This window comes from Erythrolamprus reginae, chromosome 2 (genome assembly GCF_031021105.1).
Source record: "Erythrolamprus reginae isolate rEryReg1 chromosome 2, rEryReg1.hap1, whole genome shotgun sequence".
Taxonomy (NCBI): domain Eukaryota; kingdom Metazoa; phylum Chordata; class Lepidosauria; order Squamata; family Dipsadidae; genus Erythrolamprus; species Erythrolamprus reginae.
In genome coordinates, this window is record NC_091951.1 from 198,133,386 (window position 1) to 198,153,382 (window position 19,997).

Here is a 19,997-nt window from a genome sequence, read left to right on the forward strand (position 1 = left end):
TTTAATAATTTAACCCTTTCAAATAGACAAGAGGGTTTTTTTTTCCAGGCTCATCAGAAAGTCTTAAAAAAGAGAGAGATTGTGTGGTTTTGAGGTCTGAAGCTCTTCAGAATTATTTTCAGTGTTCACAGCCCTTTTGAGTACCTTGAATACATTATGACATACATTCATTCCAGGTTCCAATTACAAAACAACACTATATAGATGTCTAATAATTTAATAGCTACATGTTTTAGATTTCTTTTAGGGAAAAAATATTTTAGATTTTCAAATCTCGAAATACACCTGCAACTAACATTTTTTGTGTCCAACCAGAGTGTGGTTGTAGTAAATATCTAATGTTCATAGGCAATGGTTTGGGAACACTCAAATCCCCCAACCTGAAGTTCCAAGAATAAACATCTCATCAGGAAATTTCACCCTTATCACCATCTTTGCTTCGTGTTTTTCTTTTGTTCTTAACCACTTTGTACTTGAACCGCCGAATGGGATCAGTGATACTTCTAAGGGTCACATCCTCAGAGTCTTGAGATAGAAGGAAGTTTCTGTCCACCAAATCAGCTGCCTCTTGCCAGTTCTTGAAGCAATCTGTGCCTTGCTCTTTGATTTCTTCCACAGCATTGTGGACAATGACTTCACCATTTGGTTTCAAAACTACCACCACAGGGGGATGGGTCACTGAAAATCTCGATGCCAGCTCCCTAGGAATGTTGCAGAAAGAAATAATAAGTTTCAAAAGTTCTGAATTGGAACATGGTGAGATTTTCATAGGAGGAAAGCTGAAAGAGATATCACAGACCCCAAACGGTTTTAGTTTGTTACAATTATTCACTTGTTTGTATAGTTATACTCGGACACTACAATTGGACATTATCATCAGTATATACAAATCCCAAACATGTGTTGTCAATTTATTAAGAAGAGGTTTTCCACTTGCAAAGGTGGGAGGGAGGGGGAGGGAAAGTCTTTATTCGTAGTCTAACAAAGACATCCTACTTCTTTCATTTTTTTTCTATTCTGAAAATAAATGAATTTAGAGAAAGAAACATTATTAATGCCCCCAGTCTGCTGTGAGTAGGACCTTCTTTAGGTCTCTTTACATTTTCCTTGCCATCTTCCAACGTCTCAAAATTACATTTACAAGGCTGTATTTTTAACAATGATAGATTGATAATCTCTCAAAATTTAGCATGGATAAAGGTCCAGCTCACCCTTGGATCCTTCCCTAAAGCATTTATCTGTAAACTTCTTTCCCTTTTCCCAATATCAGGTTGGATCTCTTACTTAGCCCTGTGATATAATCAAATAATTAATCTTCCCGCTTCCAGCATCAAGAGACAGGGAAATGCAAAATATGCTATTATTATATTATGGCTGAGATAAGTCAGCATAGGGATCCCTGTTGTACAAATTAAATCCTGCTTTACCAAGAGAGTGAAAAGAAAATGTTCAGATTAGCAGTTGGAGAGATCCAGCATGAAGCTCTTGATTAAGGAATAGCTAGGCTCCAGCTGAGCAATGTTGCGTAACAAAGAGCAGCAGCTAGAGAGAGCTGACACCCCTTATGTGTCATCATAGCCAGGATCCAGAATAGGATTGCTTCTGAAGGTTGCTTAATGAGTTTCTTCACAAACATTCTGAACTTATCTCTATCTACCTACTTATGGAACTTTCAGTGGCAAACAGATATAAAAAACCAACCATAAACAAACTGGCTGGATGGCCCTAAAAAGCACAATATTAGCTCTTCAGATAAATGACATTCACATCAGAACTCCACTAACAGCAGGGTCAAGGCTGTTTATATTTAAGGAAAGGGAGGCTGTTCCAGAAGATGGGCACCATGACAAAGTTGGCACACTTCTTGTAGTGCACCAGATTGCTCTGCTCCATTGATGGGATCCAGAGTATGCCCATCCTGCTTGATCTAATGGGATGATCAGAAGCCATCAAGGTTAGGTGGTCTTGCAAGTAAGCAGCAATGTTATGATGTGCCCAATACTGTAAGCAATACTGCCTTCTGGATCAACTGAAGCTTGCAAATGCTCTTCAATGATAGCCCCATGAAGAGCATATTACAAAAGTTCATTTGGAAGGTGACCAAGGCATGAGTTACCATGAACAGTGGCTTCCAGTTTAGGAATGGGTACAATTGACTCAGAAGATGTAATTGTGCAAAGGTGTCCTATATAATGTCACCACCTGCACCTCAGGTAGGAGTTATGAATCTAGGACAACTCACAGATTATGTACCAACTCTGCCTGGGGTAGTGTTACCTCATTCAGAGTTAATGATCAAATTTACTAAACCCTAAAATCTACAGCCATGGATTTTTGTCAAGGTTCAGCTGAGGCTGGTTCTTCCTAATTCAGGCCCACACATCCTCCAAATACTTAGAAAGCACCTTGCAACATAATTTGGAAGCCCAGAGCAGAGATGAGGCTCAACTTTCCTAACCCTGGGCTGAAAAATGATCTAATATTAGTTTCCATGTTAAATAAATGGAGTCTTTGGCAATCAAGCAAAAACCTCGGAATGGAAACTTTCATACACCCAACAACTGAAATCAGTTTCAACAACTGACTAAGCAGAAGAAAATAAAATTCTGACTCTCCCTTCCAGCAACTTGCCTCTTTGCAGCTTTATTTTAACTTTCATTTTAGCACCTGGCCCTGCCTGCAGGGTCAATCAGCTGAGGGTCAGGAAGCTGATATTTATTTGCTTGGCTTAATAGGCTCTGTTTCTGTGCTGCAAGGAGGTAAATTGCTGGGATGGGAGTAGCTGCGTGGGTGGGCTACATTCGGTGTATAAGACACAGCCAAGTTTTCACCCTCTTTTGGGGGTAAAAAGATGCATCTTATATTCTGAAAAATACGGTACCTAGTTTGTGTCTGATAGCATCTTTGTGGCTTTTTCAATAAGAAACATAGATGAGAAATGATAAGTAAATATAAATGGTTAATTAATCATAATGTACCATGATGTCAAGGGAATTGCAAAACAAAAACAAGAGAAGATTTGATAATGGAAGGATATACTTGACAATGATTTTCTTATTTTCTTTTCTCAGGAAAGTTTAAAGTGAATAAATAGATTGCAGAGTTCTGAACAAAATAAGATTGAGCTTGAAATAGAATTGTGTACTAAAGATGAATGTATTATTGCAGATAGATAGATAGATAGATAGATAGATAGATAGATAGATAGATAGATAGATAGATATAGATAGATAGATAGAAAAATGAGACAGAAGAATAAATGAAAGTATGTATGATAAAATGGACTTAAATATTGACTATAACATATAAATGGATTGATGAAAAATAAGTGGTTCAAAGAATATAAATTTACAACATATTCGAGAGTTTAAATGGTTTTTTAAAAATAAAATCCATTGCTAACTAGAAACCTTGTTTTTATATATGAGAAATGCGACAAGACTAGTACGTGCATAAAAGTGGAAATATTCTAGACTACCCACAATGGAGGAATGGTTGATGAAAATGAAGGAATTTGCAGAGATGGCTATCTTAATTTTCTTGATCAGAGAAAAGACAATATCTATATTTATAATTGCCTAGAAACCATTTGTAGACTTTTTGGTTGAAGCAGAAGAAATGCACGTGTAGCCTATAGTTAGTTTGTAGACTTGTAGATAGGAAAAAAATAGAAAAAAGAAACCTTTTTATATTGTAAAGTAAGAGTTACATTTGCAATTATACTTGCATTTACTGCAAAGGAAATCAAAATCTTTTATATTTCTTTTTGTTAGTTCATTCTGCATTTTTCTTTGTTTTCTTTATCCTATTTTGGTTTGTGTTAGCTACTGTGTTCTGTTATCCTAAAAACCTTTAACAAAATTTATTTTAAAAAAGATATCTATTGCGTGCTAATATCCCCAAAAGCTATTACAATGATTGGATAGTTATCAATCAACTATGCACATAAAATATGCTTAATTCATCTAAAGCAGGTTCACATCAAAATTTGTTAACTAACAAACAACTGACATAATGCTAATTATAAAATGTAGAAGCTTTTATATATATAAAAGCAAAATACCACTCATGAATCATCATGAAATTCTCCAGAACCGTAAAGCCTACAAATTTGAAACTTGGCACTTAAGTTCCTCTTGGCGCTCTTGGTGCTCGTTAAGAAAGAATTTTTCAAAATAAGCACCAGATCATTAGTTATTACTTATATTATTAACATGCTCTGATGCTAAGGAGTTAGACGTTCTACTCCCCACCTGAAAAGAACTCTGTTCCAACTGCCAGTAGACGTGGCCAGCACCTGACTTATCTGGTCTGTGGGTTGGAAGTTTAGACATTCTGCTCCATGCTAAGGAGTTCAGTTTCCTAGCAAAGCATGAGTATCCAGCTAGTAACAGACAATAAAGGATGAATCAAAGCCAAGCGTACACATATTGTGGCTTAATATGCCTGTGAGCCCAATCCCAGATCTGGCATTTTCCTAACTAAATTCTCAGATCCTTACATTTTGAACTCATCCTGAAAATGTAAAAACAGCCATCGTTTTGGCATTTTCTTCAGAAACTTGTCTTGCTTTTCCTCTGTGTTGTCCAGCGACACATAGATGAGAACTAGTTGAGATGCTCGCTCCACATAAAACTCATCTGTGAGCTTCACAAAAAAATCTTTCAGGATAGGCGCAAACTCTTGGCACCGAGGACATTCGCCAGAGCCAAAATAGAGAAGCATTACTTTGTTCTCTAATGTTCGGGTGAGCTCCCGTTCCAGCTCCAGCTCATCATTATCCTTGTTGTTCACAACAAGGCTCTTGTGGAAGAAAAGGGCAGCCATGGCCACAAGAGGGCTACAATGTTTAAAGAATCATTTTTAGGCTCTGCCCCAGATTAGCACTGAAAAGAAAAAAGGGAGACAACATTTGTCAATTATTTTCCCTGTCATTTATATAACAGCTTAACTGTATATCCTGTCTCCTGCACTGAAGGCTCAGAAAGCACAATGACAAACCCCAAAAACAACAGTGTACACACTAATGAGTGACATACCTTATCACTATCAACAGGCTTTATTGTCTGTGTGGGGTGGGATGGGGACACAAAACAGCAGCCAGCCCCATTGCACAGGAAGGCAGCATTGTTTTTAAATTTAAAAATTGTCTGGTCATCAGAAAGAAAGAAACAAGGCATCGTAGAAGAAGAAAAAATAACTCCAACCTCTTCTGCTCTGCCAATCTACTTCTTCAATGGTTAACATGGCAGTTTGTTCTATCACCTTGGCAATCTTCTGCTTTGTTCAGCTAGATAAAGCGGCTTCATTTCTCCAAAGTTTAATCCCAAAAGGAAGTTCAATGCAAAGGGCAGTAAAACCCAATCTCAGCACAGCTCTATGGAGGTCCCTTGCTGTCCTAGCCTTGCACTAGCAATAATTAAAATGGTTTGGTCAGGAAAAGTACATCATTATAAATGTCCCTATTAAAAGCTATTGTATGATAGCAACTACTAGAGAGAATGGTTTGGCTGGTACTATGATATACAGGCAGGCTGTTGAAAATTATTAGGTCTCATCAATAAGAGAAACAAATATTTACATCTTTAAATACATCTTAAATATTTAGTAAACACGCTACTTAAAATAATTATAGGAAGACCTCTTGCTTAAAAATCTGTGCTGAGCAATTGGCCCCCTCTTCACTCAAATCTTTAACAAATAGCTAGAAATATGCCATATTTCTTCTTGCTGTAAACGCTCCACTATCACCCCAGTGCCGAAGACCTGAATGACTACAGACCAGTTGCTCTGTAGTTATGAAAACCTTTGAAAGGCTAGTAATGTCCCACTTGAAAACCACCACTGACTCGCTGTTAGATCCCCTGAAATTTGCATACTGAGCAAACATATCAACAGACAATGCCGTTAATGTGATCCTGCATTACATCCTACAACATCTTGAATCCCCAAAGACCTATGCAAGGATCCTCTTTGTAGATTTTAGTTCAGCATTCAATAACATCATACTGGACATTATTCTAACTAATGTAAAACAGCTAGCGGTACCTGAACACACTTGTAAGTGGAACACAAGCTTCCTAACAGACAGGAAGCAGCAGGTGAAGCTAGTCAAAATCACATCAGACACATGTACAATTACCACTCACCACTTTTATTCTCTTTATACACCATGACCGCATCTCAAATGATCCATCTGTTAAAGTTAAACAACTGAAGTTTGCATATGATACAACAGTGACTGGTTTCATTTGAGACAATGATGAAACTGCATACGGATGGGAGGTTGAACAACTAACCTCGTGATACAACCAGAACAATCTGGAACTGAACACATACAAAACTGTAGAAATGGTGGTAGCCTTTAGGAGAAACCTTCCCATACTATCACCTCTTATAATACTAGACAACACAGTATCAACAGTAGAGACTGTTCTATCATATCTCAAGACCTAAAATGGATACCTAACATCAAAAGTCACATCAAAAAAAGCACAACAAAGAATGTTCTTTCTGTGCCAACTCAGGAAACTCAAACTGCCCAAGGAGCTGCTCAAACAGTTCTACAGAGGAATTATTAAGTCTGTCATCCGCACCTGTATGTCTGGTTTGGTTCTGCAATCCAACAAGACAAACAAAGACTTCAGAGGATAATCAGAACTGTAGAAAAAAAATTAATGCAAACCTGCCTTCCATTGAGGACTTGTACACTGAACGAGTCAAAAAGAGCCCATAAAAATATTTACTAACCCCTCACATCCTGGACATAAATTGTCTCAACTCCTACCCTCAAAATGATGCTATAGAACACTGCACACCAAGTCAAGTAGGCACAAAAACATTTTTCCCCCAAACACCATCACTCTGCTAAACCAATAATCCCCTCACCACTGTCAAACTATTCACTAATATTCCCTATGACCATCATGTATTATCTTTTTATGTACACTGACAAATGTATTGTCTTTTTATGCACACATATGCACCAAAGACAAATTCCTTGAGTGTCCAATCATACTTGGCCAATAAAGTATTCTGTTCTCTTCCGTTCCATTCCATTCCATTCTGTGTAATGAAATTCCTAGGCAAAGATAGGGATCTTACTGTCTCTGCAAAAATTAACAAGTCATTCCCACTTTAATTCAGTTTGGTTTTGTCTCACCTTAAAGCCACTTCATTGTCAAGAAGGTAATAAGTCATTATTTTCAGGTTTCAGATCATTGGGAAGGTCCTTCACAGTCTAAAATGCAGTAATTTTGTTCCCATACTTCATGGCTGATGCTAACGATCTATCTTACTGAGCCTACTTCTCCACCTATTAATAGAAGAAATAGCCAGTAGTACTTTAATCTTCTTACAGTAGCTATTCGGAAAGAATATGACCAATGAATTTGCTTATCATAAATCTCTTTATCATGCTAACAGATTATGGGCCAATGACTCAAGCCATTGTGCCATTCATTAGCATTTTTATTCTTAACACTGGCAACCAATTGCACAATTGAATCAGTTCATCAATTTAAAACATTAAATTATTTCTTTTACATAAAAAACAACTAATATTCATTAAGGGCTCTTTTTTAAAATGTTAACAATATAAAATCAAGCTAAGAGATAAAATAACATATAAAACTGCAAGAAAAAAATTTAAAAAGCTCTGTCAGATTCACATACGCAGCTTATATTTGTGGTCCCTGATAATAATAAGAAAATGATCATTTAACAAATCCAGAACATTAAAAAAAAAGGAAATGTTGCTAACCCACTGTGCAAAATAACCAAGAAAAGAATTTGGGGTGTGGTGGTTTAATAGTAATTATATGTACTGTATTACGTAAATTGACTAGATTTGTAGCTGTGATCAAGGCAGCAGATAAGCTTAAAGAAGCATACAAATATTTCTCTTTCTAATCAATTTACCTTTACATATGGTATACCTAAAATAGCGTCCAATTATTATTTTAATTGATAGGCTCAAGCAAGAAAATAGGTATCCAGATTACAAGCCCATCAGGAAGTTGGGCCTTTAATCTGACTGCTACTGTGATGCAGCATCAAGAACCGCATAATTCTGTAGGATTGATCTTGATGGAAGTAATATCACATCCACAATGCAAGGTTTTTGCTATTCATGTGAATGAGGTGGCATCATGTTCTCGTCCTTACCCCTTTGCATGTGTGTTTAATGACAGTGGTGGGGCCTGAATTTTGTGCTATACCTGCCATCTTGTATCTTTTGATTTCTGCTGCAGACATTGTTCTTTATATCTAACATAAAGAGGCAAAGACAAAGTTTAAATATTGTGCTATACATTATAGCATCTTATGTGAATCTAGCTATTTTGATTTATTCAACATCTTGTTGAAACTTTGTTACATCAGTTAAATATTTATTTATCAAATTTATATGGCTGTTATTTCCCAAAGTGATTCTGACTGGCATACAAGAGAACCAACAGTTTTCCCAAAAGCTGCTGGTTGTTATCTCTATGCCTTCATGGCATAGGTTCTGGTTACTTGAGGGACCGCTTATTTCCTGATTATTCAAACCTGCAGGGTTAGGGTACTCCGGGTTCCTTTGACTGTCATGTATTGTCCCAAAGGTGCTTTTTTTCCAAGAGGCAACTGGACTTTCTGACTTTTCTTTGAAGATATTTCGCTTCTCATCCAAGAAGCTTCTTCAGCTCAGGCTTCTTGGATAAGAAGCAAAACAACTTCAAACAACCGCAACAACACAAGAGCACGCAACAGATTCAAACTTAATATTAACCGCTCTAAACTTGACTGTAAAAAATATGACTTTAAAAATCTAGTTGTCGAAGTGTGGAACTCATTACCGGACTCAATAGTGTCAACTCCTAACCCCCAACATTTCTCCTTTAGACTATCCACGATTGACCTCTCCAAGTTCCTAAGAGGTCAGTAAGGGGCGTACATAAGTGCACTAGTGTGCCTTTCGTCCCCTGTTCAATTGTCTTTCCTTTATCTCATATAACAATAACAAAAAGTCCAGTTGTCTCTTGAAAAAGCATATTTGGGACAACCATGACTTGGATGATTGAGAATCTCCATAGACGAACATCACGTACTCAAACCCTATCAGCATGCCTTCTCTTTATCAGGGCCTGCCCCAAGATCCAGATGGCTCCCACTTTGCTATTGTTTAGAACAGCTATGAAAATCTGACTCTTCATCCAAATCTTTGATGAGGGGGAGTAAGACCCTTCACTTTGTCGAGCTTGCCATGTTTTATATTATAACTTTTATTAATTTCCTTGGTTGATTTTTGCGAGCTACCCCAGGTTGTTTAGAGTCAGCCGAAATAGAAGTGCAATATATTGTTGTTGATGTTAACCCATGCCTGACATATCCCAATAGAATGACACTGGTCATGTGGTACCTCCTGGAGAGCAATGTAACTGAAAACACCAGGCAGGATATACACTGTGTAAAAATTGAAAATCAACCCCCTGCCTCAAGAAAGTTACCGCATATAAGTCATATAAAACCCTGCACTTGAGAACGTGACATAAAAATTAGGGAATTTATTTTTAAACTTGATTGCATTAAACAGTGGAGGTGATCACAATCCATAAATTATGGCTAGCAGTTGCTTTTTTTTTTTTTAAACAGTCCTGAACTACAAAGAGGAGAGTGCAGTTCTTTGTGAATTTAATAATGTAAGACTGGGAAAAGTCTTGCCCTAACAAATCGTGAATCCTGAAACAATAAATACTAATAGGAATTAGGACTACTTTTGAAGTGAAGTAGAGTAAAGGTCACTGGAATATCATCAGCTCTTTGCATTCTAACTTGAAAACAAAGATAACCTGAACATTGTGTTCTTTCAAAGTTTTGTAATTGTTCTGGTAAAGAGTATATTGCTGCAAATATACTGTCAAAGAAATATGCACATTCTGTTGAAAATAAATGCCTCTTCAAAATATTCTTTATTTAGAAGACTTGTTCACATGCAGGTCATCACAAGTGTTTCAAATTACAATGAATTATAATAGCCACAGTATGACAACTGTGGCTCATGGACAGGAAATGGGTCTATAATAATCTGTGGGCCAAGGGTCACATATAGGCCTGGTAGAATTTGTCAAAGCCAGATCAGGGTGAAAAATAGTAAACACTGCATGTTTCTTAGGTATGTTTCTAGGTTGTTGTTGTTTTTTCTAAGCTTGGAATGTATAGCATTAGAAACATGCAGTGTTTACTATTTTTCACCCTGATCTGGCTTTGACAAATTCTACCAGGCCTATATGTGACCCTTGGCCCAAAATGTTTGTATACTTATGTCATAACAGAAACTATCTTATGTCTTGGTTTTAAATTGCTGAACAGATTTGAGACTGCTAGGTATTAGTAATCATGATATTTGGTAAATTATAATCAAACATCAGCCAAACTGATAATAATTATATAAACAAAGTTTTGCTTAATCAATTAAGATTAATTAATTTTAAAATCCACACTACTCAGCCACATCTATCTGATAATTGTTGCTGGGCAATCTCTTGAGTGTAACAAATGCGGCACATGTAATCATAAAACAAATAGTACTGGGACAATCAGATAAAGAAATATAACAAAATTGAGATATTACTTGCAATTCTATGGATCTTGACTGAAGATGAGTACAACTCTAACCATCTCAGTAAATTGGGTAGGAAGTCTACAGTTTAACGTAGAATATTTGCAGTTTTAGAACTTTTACAGTTGTGATGGGTTTGATTTCTACTGAATTTTATTTATCAAATTTAGACACTGCCCACAGCAATAGCACTTCGACTTATATAATGCTTCATAGTGCTTTGCAACATCACCATATTGCCCCCAATAGTCTGGCTTATTTTACTGACATCGGAAGGTTGGAAGGCTGAGTCAACCTCAATCTGTCAGGATCAAACTCTAGATCAGCATGATGGCGAACCTTTTTCTCCTCAGGTGCCAAGAGCATGGGCACTCGTGCACGCACATGCACAAGTGCCAACACCTAGAATTCAATGCCTGGGGAGGGGTGAAAACAGCTTCCCCCACCCCTCTAGAGGCTGGAAACGGTCTGTTTCCCAACTTCTGGTGGCCCAGTGGGCCATGTTTTGCCTTCCCCAGGTTCCCCAGGTTCCAAAGACTTCCCTGGAGCTGGGGGAGAGTAAAAACACCCTCCCCCCCCGATGCTCTCTGGAAGCCAAAAATGCCCTCCCAGAGTCTCTGTGCAAGCCAAAAATCAGCTACCTAGCACACACATACATGTTGGAGCTGAGCTAGGGCAACAGCTCACGTGCCAGCAAATATGGCTTCACGTGTCACCTGTGGCACCTTTGTCATAGGTTCACTATCACTGCTCTAGAATCTAGACTATAGGGAGAGTTATATCTGCAATACTGCATTCTAACCAGAGCTCCAACTACCCATCTCACTAAGTCACTGTCTACATGGCTTTGGGGAGTTTACAAGCAAAAGTGATACAGGTAGTCCTCAACTTGTGACCTCAATAGAGCCTGCCTGTTATGGTCATAGGTCATGATGTTTGTAAAGCAGGTCATCATAGGACTGATCAATTTTTCAATCTTTTTTTTTGCAAAAGCAGTTAAGTGAATCACTGTTGTAAAATGAATCTGGGGATATTAAGAGAACACTGTAGTTGTTAAGTAAACCTATTATTTGTTACATGGCATTATTGTCAAAAAAGGGCAATAAACACCACTTTTTGGCAAAACTGGGATCACAGGATGTTGCAAATAGCTGTAAATGTGGGCTGACTGCCAAATGCCTGAAATGCATTTATATGACTAAGGTGGGTAGCTGCTGGAACTTTGGAATTAGATTGTAAGTAACTTTTGAGGATCAGTCATAATTTCAAAAAGTTGTTAAGTAATTGAATTATAAGGAGTATCTGTAGCTAGTCAATTTACCTTAAACTACAATTTAAGCACGAGGTAAGTCTTACTCTATAGTGGCAAAAAACAATACAAAACAGGAGTCTGACTTTTTTGACTATCACAACATCCCTATGGTTAAAGTTTTTGGGATTTGGGGAAGAAACCACAGAGATCACTCTGTTGCTGAACTCTTATTTTCTGCAGTTGAGTTTCGAGTGGTTTACATTGAGTTTGAATCTATTTTGTGCATGTGTGTTTTTTGCGGTTGAAGCTGAAGTATTCATTGACTGGTAGAACATTGTGGAAGATGATTTTAGCAACTAATTTAGATCAGATCGAAGGCGACGTACCTCGAGGTTTTCTAAGCCCAAACTTTCAAGTCCGGTGGAGTAAGATATTATGTTGTGAGCAGAGGAGTGGAGGACTCTTCTTGTGAAATATTTCTGGACTCTCTCACTTAATGTCCAATATGTAGTGCAGGTTCCAGACGGGTGAGCTGTATTCGAGGATTGGTTTGGCAAATGTTTTGTATATGTCTAAGTGCTATTGCTGTTGAATAAGAGGCTGCAGAAGTCACACATACATGTATATTCAAAGGCATCAACCTAATAGTTAACCTAATACCCTAATACAGGGGTCCTCAAACTTGGCAACTTTAAGACTTGTGGACTTCAACTCCCAGAATTCTCCAGCCATGCTGGGAGTTGAAGTCCACAAGTCTTAAAGTTGCCAAGTTTGAAGACCTCTGCACTAATACATTTATGTAACCCGCATCCGCATAACTAACTTGTCTTTCGCTCACACCCTTCCGCCTCACCCCAATTCAAGTCCTACATCAGTTAAGCCACCCCACGGCATCCGACGAAGCTAGCCACAAATGCAATTCGTTACGTGCGATTTTGTCGAATTGCGAAAAGCCGCTGCCAAAAACATCCTTTTGACATTTTGAATGGAGTTCTGTAACGGAAACAAACAAACAAACAAACAAACAACCCCGACAGGATCAAGAGGACACCTCGGAACTTGGCGACCTGAGAATGCAAAGTTGGAAACCGCAGGCAATAAAGAAAGAAAGAAAACCCGGAACTTCGTAATAAACGCCAGGCGGCGGCGGCGGCGGCGACCGAATGCCAACGCCTCCCTCCCTTGCTATGAGCCTTGTTGCCATGGTCACCGAGCCACGCAAAGCGCGCGCTTTCCCAGGAGGCCTCGGTGCTCTTTCTGTTTTTCTCCCCTTCGCCCTTCTCTATTGTAAACAGGGGTGGGTTGGGTTTGGGGTTTTTTGCGGCAGCCGTGCCGCACGACTCTATGATGGGAGGGCGGAGTTCTCCGTGCCCGAGGTCCTCCTCCAGCGAGCTTTTTTCGAAGGGGCGCTTGCAGCCACAGCGGGGAGGAGGAGGAGGAGAAGCGGTCTGGTGGCGAAGGGCAACGGACGGTGTAAGGGAAGGCATCTTCGAGGGTCAAGGCTATAGGAGGTACGGGAATGAGGGGGTAGCGGAGGACGGAGGGAGGGAGAGAAGACGGGAGTAAGCGGTGCCACCTGAGAACGGGGCGGCCGGCCGCGAGATGGGGAACAAACTGTTAAACGTCGCAGCACCGTAGCGGCGGGAGGGGAGCGGGGAATTGGAGCGTTGCTGTGGCAACGGGAACATGTGGCGGGGATGGAAATTCATGCCCAGGTTGGCGCCAAAAAAAAATAGAGGGGGTGGGGGGGCGCTGGTCAAGACCTACTGGGACGCTCCCGGTTGTGAGTCTTCATCTTTAGTTGGCGGTCTTCCTCTTTAGAAAGGATGGGTCGGCGCGTAAAATATCATCCTTGTGGTTGTACCGTTGTCATAGAGACAGTCTGAGGGCTGCTTTTTCTCCGATTAACCTGAGGAATCCGTTGGTGTTCGTGGAGGATTCTTGGAGGATCTGGGGAAGGGGATGGTGAAAGTTTTCATGAGGACCTAAGGAAACCAAGCTTCTAGCCCTCTCTATGCTATGGAAACCATAGCGGGGGAAGGCCCCTGAGGCTTTCGACCTCACGGGGTTGTTGTGGTGGGAGAGAGTAGGTCTTGTCCTGCCTTTAGAACCTAAATGCATCCTGAATAAAAATAGTAAATTGCTTCTAAACAAAGGTGTTCTGCAGCTACTGAATGTAAAATGGGTACAGCCTCAAGGAAAGGTATTGGTCACCTTAATTCACGGAGCAGAAAAATAAGGTCCTGAAATTTAATTAATTAATTAATTAATTAATTAATTAATTAATTAATTAATTAATTGGATTTATATGCCACCCTACTCCCAGAGGACTCTGGGCAGCTTATTTATTTTATGTGTAATGAGCAAAATAAGAACAATTTTTTCCCAAATGCCATCACTCTGCTAAACAAATAATTCCCTCAACACTGTCAAACTATTTACTAAGTCTGCACTATTATTACTACTAATTTTTTCTTCATCATTCCTGCCCACCCATCTCCTCCCACTTATGACTGTAACTTGTTGCTTGTATCCTTGCGATTTATACTAATATTGATTGTTCCCTGATTGCTTATTTGACCCCTATGACAATCATCAAGTGTTGTACCACATAATTCTTGACAAATGTATCTTTTCTTTTATGTACACTGAGAGCATATGCACCAAAGACAAATTCCTTATATGTCCAATCATACTTGGCCAATAAAGAATTCTATTCTATTCTATTCTGGCAAGGGCTTGGAACACAAATGATACCAAAGCCCAAGCTATTAAGATTCTTTTTTTAAAACCTTGACATAAGTAACAAACCTATGGAGGCTTGATTTGCTCTTTGTGCTCTTTCAAAAGGTGTTTTGGGTTTTTTGAATCGGAGGTGATATTTTTATCTAATTTGGATTTGAAATCTAGTTGTTGATGTTTTTAGAACAGTTCACTATCTTCGCAGGGATAGTCTTTTTCAGGTAGATGTATATCTCTGCCTGAAACTTAATATATGTCTGTGCTTGTTGGGTTCTGCCCGGAGTAACATACAATATTGCTTTCAAGTACTGTACTGTTCCAAGATATTTGGTGGGAAATTTGCCCTCAACTTGGTTTATCTCCTAGTACCTATAATAAAGCAGAAATACCAGTCTGATTTGCTAGACAGAAACCTATCTAATTGGGAATATAGGCATCAATTTAATCCTTGTTTCTTATGGCCAAAATAGCAAAATCCTAGATAATTATAGAACTGATTTTAATGTTTTCTTACAACTATTAGGAAATTACTGTATTCAATTGAAGTCCAATTTGATCTAGCATTCTGTTCCGATAAATTCTTCTGAGATGTTATGAGCAGTGTACTAAGATAACAGCTGTCTTTGGCTCGGTCATCTGTTATTTATAGGAATGCTGCCTCTGAATAAGGAAGCTCCATATTTCCATCCTGAAATATCATATATCATCTTATGCAGTAGAAGCAATTAATTACATGTTTCTCAAGGTCCTTTAAATTTTGACAAAGAAATTTATTTCCCATTATGCAGCTTGTTCAACCATCTGAAAAACTTATTTGGAGAGAAAATCTAAATACCTTACTTTTTCTTGTGATTAGAAGTTAATAATTCTGATCTTATCCTATGGATGAAAAGAAATACATTTGCTAGACTTGTGGTATTTAGACATAAGTATCATGTTGTCTCCTAGTTCTGCTCTTTCTAAATTAAATGTACTTTCCACACTGAAACAGTCTCTTTAACCTTTCCACAAAGAACTTCGCCTTGACGATTTATGTTACTCTGCATTGGGTATGTTCCAATTTGTCAATATTCTGCTTAAAATTACAGCCTTCACAAATACATACAGTACTCCAGGTAAAATTTAACCAAAGCATGAATGGAACCTTTTAGTTTAGTCACTGCACATTATAGGTCAGTGATGGCGAACCTTTTTTTCCTTGGGTGACAAAAATGCATGCATGCATGATATTGCCTATGTGTGCATGCCCACCTATAATTTAATGCCCCATGTGCCACACCTCCCCATGCTCGAATGCGCGATCCCCACCATCCTGCCCTTCCCCTACATACACGCACAACCACCTATGGCCCTGTTTCCCATCTTCCAGTGGGCCCAGTAGGCCTATTTTTTGCCCTCAGCTTTCTTGGAGCCTGGGGAAGGCAAAAGTGGCCTCCCCTGCTTCCCCAAGAAGCCGAAACTCCCTCCCAGAGCCTCTACGTGAGCCAAAAATCAGCTGGCTGGAACACGTGTGGTGGAGCTGAGCCAGGGCAACAGCTCATGTGCTGGTAGATATGACTCTGTGTACCATCATGTCGCCATCATGGTGTTTTCTACCAAATGGCCCAGATCTTTTTCACACCCTTTGCTGTCATGGAAGAGGTCAATCATCAGGGATCTATGCAACTAATTATTTAATATGGAACTCCCCTGCCCACTTTGAGCTCTTTGCAGAATTAATGAACATCCATTTTCCTCCTTTATTCAGATTATCTATAAAGCTCAGTACTGCGCCTAGAGCAGGACACTGTGTTATTCCATTTGTTACTTCTTTTCAGATTAGTGAGGAGCCATTGAGGAACATACTTCATTGCTTCTTGATCTCCAGCTTTTTTGAGATCAGTCAAGGTGGATGAAGTTTCTCAGAGCAGTTACTCTATGGCTTTTGTGCATGTCTTTTAGACTTCCATTATCTGCATTTGATATTTACAGAATAAATTCCATAAAGTTTGCATATTTGTAGTTTGTTTGCTTTCAGCCTTGATGTTTTTTATGGTAAGAGAGCGACAAAGAAGCTGGATTTAAGAATGGTCTATGGGGAATAATAGTAAGTTATGGGGAATTGTATAGATCACTTGTCTATTTCTCTTCCTTTGGAAATTTACTTACTTTCCAAGATGTTATATCTGAATGTTTGAAATATTGTTCATTCTGGTACAATTCTTCTGTGAAGCTGAAGGTTTATCTTTAGATTACAGAAAAGAAGCTGAAGTTTTTGATGTTTTATTCTGTTAGGATTGTCTGATATTCTTTTTTAAATTGCAGCACACATTGAATGGAATAAAAGAAGTTGAGATTTAATCCTGTAAGAATTGTGTTGTTTTATGCCAGTAAACATCTGTGCAATCTGATAACAGCAGTAATTACTCTTGATAAGGTTGAGTTCTCCTAGAGAAGTTGATTGTGAACCAGTTGGATTCGTAGGTTTATAGAAGGGGTTCCTCAAATTTGGCAACTTTAAGACTTGTGGACTTCAACTCCCAGAATTCTCCAGCAAGCTATAGAAGGCTATGCTGGCTTAGAAGACCTCTGGTTTATGGCCTCACAAATAGCTGGTGAGTGTGTCCAGGAGAGCCTTTGTACAACTTTGATGGTACACCCCTTATAGCCTAATGTGAACCAAGTTGTTCTAGCAACACTAGCACATACCTTAATTACAGTTGGATACAGTTGGACCAGTTTTGGCTGTGACCCAAAATCCATGTCTGAACTAGAGCATGATGCATAAATTACTGAGAAAGTAACTACGGGCAACACCCTCCTTGAAATAATAATAATAATAATAATAATAATAATAATAATAATAATAATAATAATAATAATAATAATTTATTAGATTTGTATGCCGCCCCTCTCCGAATTTGTATGCCTGCATTAATTAGCAGTAGACAGATCCAGCTCAAAAGTATGGAGTATCACCTCCAAGGTCTTGGATGGCATGTCACCTAGATATGTCATGGACCATCTTACCATGATTGAATTTGTATAGCTGGTTCAAATATTTGGAGAAGGCCTGGTAAGAGTCTCCATCCATGTGAGAAATAGAAAGCAGCAATTTTCCATTTTGTTCCCCATCATTTTGTTTTCATTTCCCTAAGAGTTTCTTGCAGCATCTTCCTTCTTGGCATTTCATAGATAAAACAAATGTGTTCCATTTTCCTTTTAATCCTAATACATGTTGAACATTCAACTTGGGGAATGTTTTATATAATTGCTTTGTTATACAGGTAGTTCTTATTTAATGATTATCTTGTACACCAATGGTTTGCAGTTATGATGGTGATAAGAAGTAACTTTGACCAATATTCACACAGTTTCCTTTAATGACTGAATTGCCAGTTCCAGTTGTCTTAATAGGACTTAATAGTATATTGCCTAGAATCTTCAGATGTTTTACAAACATTGTAAATAAATATTGATAAACCTTATATATTTATCAACTTGATAGGATTTATTTTTATGGCAAAAATCAAAGAACTGCATTAAACTATATTTAATTTTTCCTTTTAAAATTCTAAGTGAACTTTCTTGATCCTCTCAGATCATTCTTTGGCTATTGTGACAAAATATTACAGACAGTCTCAAAATTCATTCAAGTATTTGTACATACCTGGTTTGTTGGCTCAGATTTTGCCAATGTCCCTTTTTTCCTAGTTAAGTGTTTTGGAAGCAGCAGGAAACATCTCAGCAGAATAATGCTAATTCTCATTAGTAGGCCAAATGGGTGCCATCCCAGTCCTTATATCAACCTGATTGGCCATGCTGCATCAATTTTATGGTATTTGAAATTAGAAGGAACCAGATAATTTACTTTTGCTGCTTTTGATGTAATTTCTTAGTATTTAATATGTGGTATGACTGCAATTATCTAACCTGTAGTTTTGCTGATTTGGCTTATAGAATGTATTTTCTTTAAAAATGCATTTCCTTCCTAGCAGTTTAACAAGGGATTTTGCAGTAAAGACAGTAATTGTCTAAATAATAGTGCCTGGCCTCAATTCTTTGCTCAGTTACCTGAGACCAAATATTTATTTCAGTGGAACATTCTTTTGCACAGAACAAATAGAATCACACCATAAGTTATTTGTCAAAAGATTTGTCTCAATTGGGATTTTATAGAAAATCCTGTCTGTAAAGACTCTTGTTTATTCAGTTATCTTCTGATCCCAAAATGTGAGTCTGTACACCGGAGGAATTACTCACTTGATGATCTCAGAGTCTGTGTCCTTTTTAAAAAAATAAAATGGTCTCTAGTTTCTTTTAAGGTTTGAATGTTAAAATCAACACTTTGATCACATTGCTTAGAATATAGTCAGAGTAGGTTTCAGCAGGTTCTGACCAGTTCTGGAGAACCGTTAGCAGAAATTTTAAGTAGTTCAGAGAACCAAGTGGTTCTCAACTTAACCACCACAATTGAGCTCAAAAATTTCTGTTGTTAAGTGAGACATTTGTTAAGTGAGTTTTGCTCCATTTAACAACTTCTTGCCACCATTGTTTACCACTGCAATTGATAGTGGTATTGATACTGACAGGATTGTTAAGGGAATTTGGCTTCCGCATTGACTTTGCTTATCAGAAGGTCGCAAAAGGTGATTACATGACCCTGGGACACAGCATAGGTTATAAATATGAACCAGTTGCCAAGCATCTAAATTTTGATCACGTAATCATGGAGATGCTTCAATGCTTTTAACTATGAAAAATGGTCTTAAGTCAAAATTTTTGGTACTGTTGTAACTTTGAACCATCACTAAACTGAACTGTTGTAAATCGAGGACTACCTGTATCTGGGTTTTTCTTTGAGGAAGCTCTCACTTCTATTGCTAATATCCCAGCTTCCCTGTTGCATATTACAGTACAGTACTGTATACTGAAACTGAAATTAAGGAGGTGATCAAAATCAGATTGCGTGACTTTGTAAATATAGTATTCAATAATTAAAATTTAAGGAAGGACAAGCTAATTATATTGATCACTTTTGGGATAAATTGAAATTGAAAGACTAGTATTTCTGCATTGTTTACTGATGAAATTAGTAATTACAGGTGAACTCTTAGTGACATTTGCAATTAAAAAACATTTTTTAACCAGAAGATTACTGAACAATGCTTGGAAAAATAGGAGTGGATGCTCCATAAAAGCATTTGTGGGAGGACCATTAATTTCTGTGCTGAGCATGTGCTCAAGTGTATCTTCCCTTCATTTTCAGCATATGTATGACAAACTGAGTGTTATTTTGAGTACAGCTGCAATTGGCAAAAGACAAAATAGAACTTGCAAGCCTTTCACTAATCAACTCTGCAGCAAAGGAAAGGTGAATGCTTCTCTGTGTTTCCCTGTGTTTCCCAGGTTCAAGTCTCCACT

At 38.1% G+C, this 19,997-nt stretch overlaps 2 protein-coding genes across 10 annotated transcripts in view; one reads left to right on the forward strand and one right to left on the reverse strand.

Moving 5' to 3' along the window:
- Positions 1–203: 203 nt before the first annotated feature.
- Positions 204–13,016, reverse strand: NXNL1 (nucleoredoxin like 1). Of its 8 annotated transcripts, XM_070736077.1 has the most exons (6): positions 12,706–13,016; positions 10,613–10,681; positions 8,220–8,268; positions 7,163–7,315; positions 4,502–4,886; positions 204–701 (listed from the first exon to the last, which is right to left on the reverse strand). In XM_070736077.1, the coding sequence occupies exons 5-6, from the start codon at positions 4,825–4,827 to the stop codon at positions 407–409; spliced, it is 621 nt and encodes a 206-aa protein (XP_070592178.1). In that variant the 5' UTR covers positions 4,828–4,886; positions 7,163–7,315; positions 8,220–8,268; positions 10,613–10,681; positions 12,706–13,016; the 3' UTR covers positions 204–406. The 8 variants fall into 8 exon arrangements, with proteins under 8 accessions (XP_070592178.1, XP_070592181.1, XP_070592179.1 ...); XM_070736080.1 differs by lacking the exons at positions 8,220–8,268; positions 10,613–10,681 and adding an exon at positions 12,239–12,437 and having other exon boundaries at positions 12,904–13,000; XM_070736078.1 differs by lacking the exons at positions 8,220–8,268; positions 10,613–10,681 and adding an exon at positions 12,239–12,452 and having other exon boundaries at positions 12,904–12,922.
- Positions 13,017–13,193: 177 nt separating this feature from the next.
- The window catches only part of SLC27A1 (solute carrier family 27 member 1), a 36,864-nt gene continuing 30,060 nt past the window's right edge, over positions 13,194–19,997 (forward strand). For both annotated transcript variants that reach the window (XM_070741092.1, XM_070741091.1), the window contains exon 1: positions 13,194–13,363. In XM_070741092.1, coding sequence (XP_070597193.1) covers positions 13,197–13,363 — 167 coding nt within the window. In that variant the 5' untranslated portion in view covers positions 13,194–13,196. The remainder of the gene's footprint in view (positions 13,364–19,997) is intronic.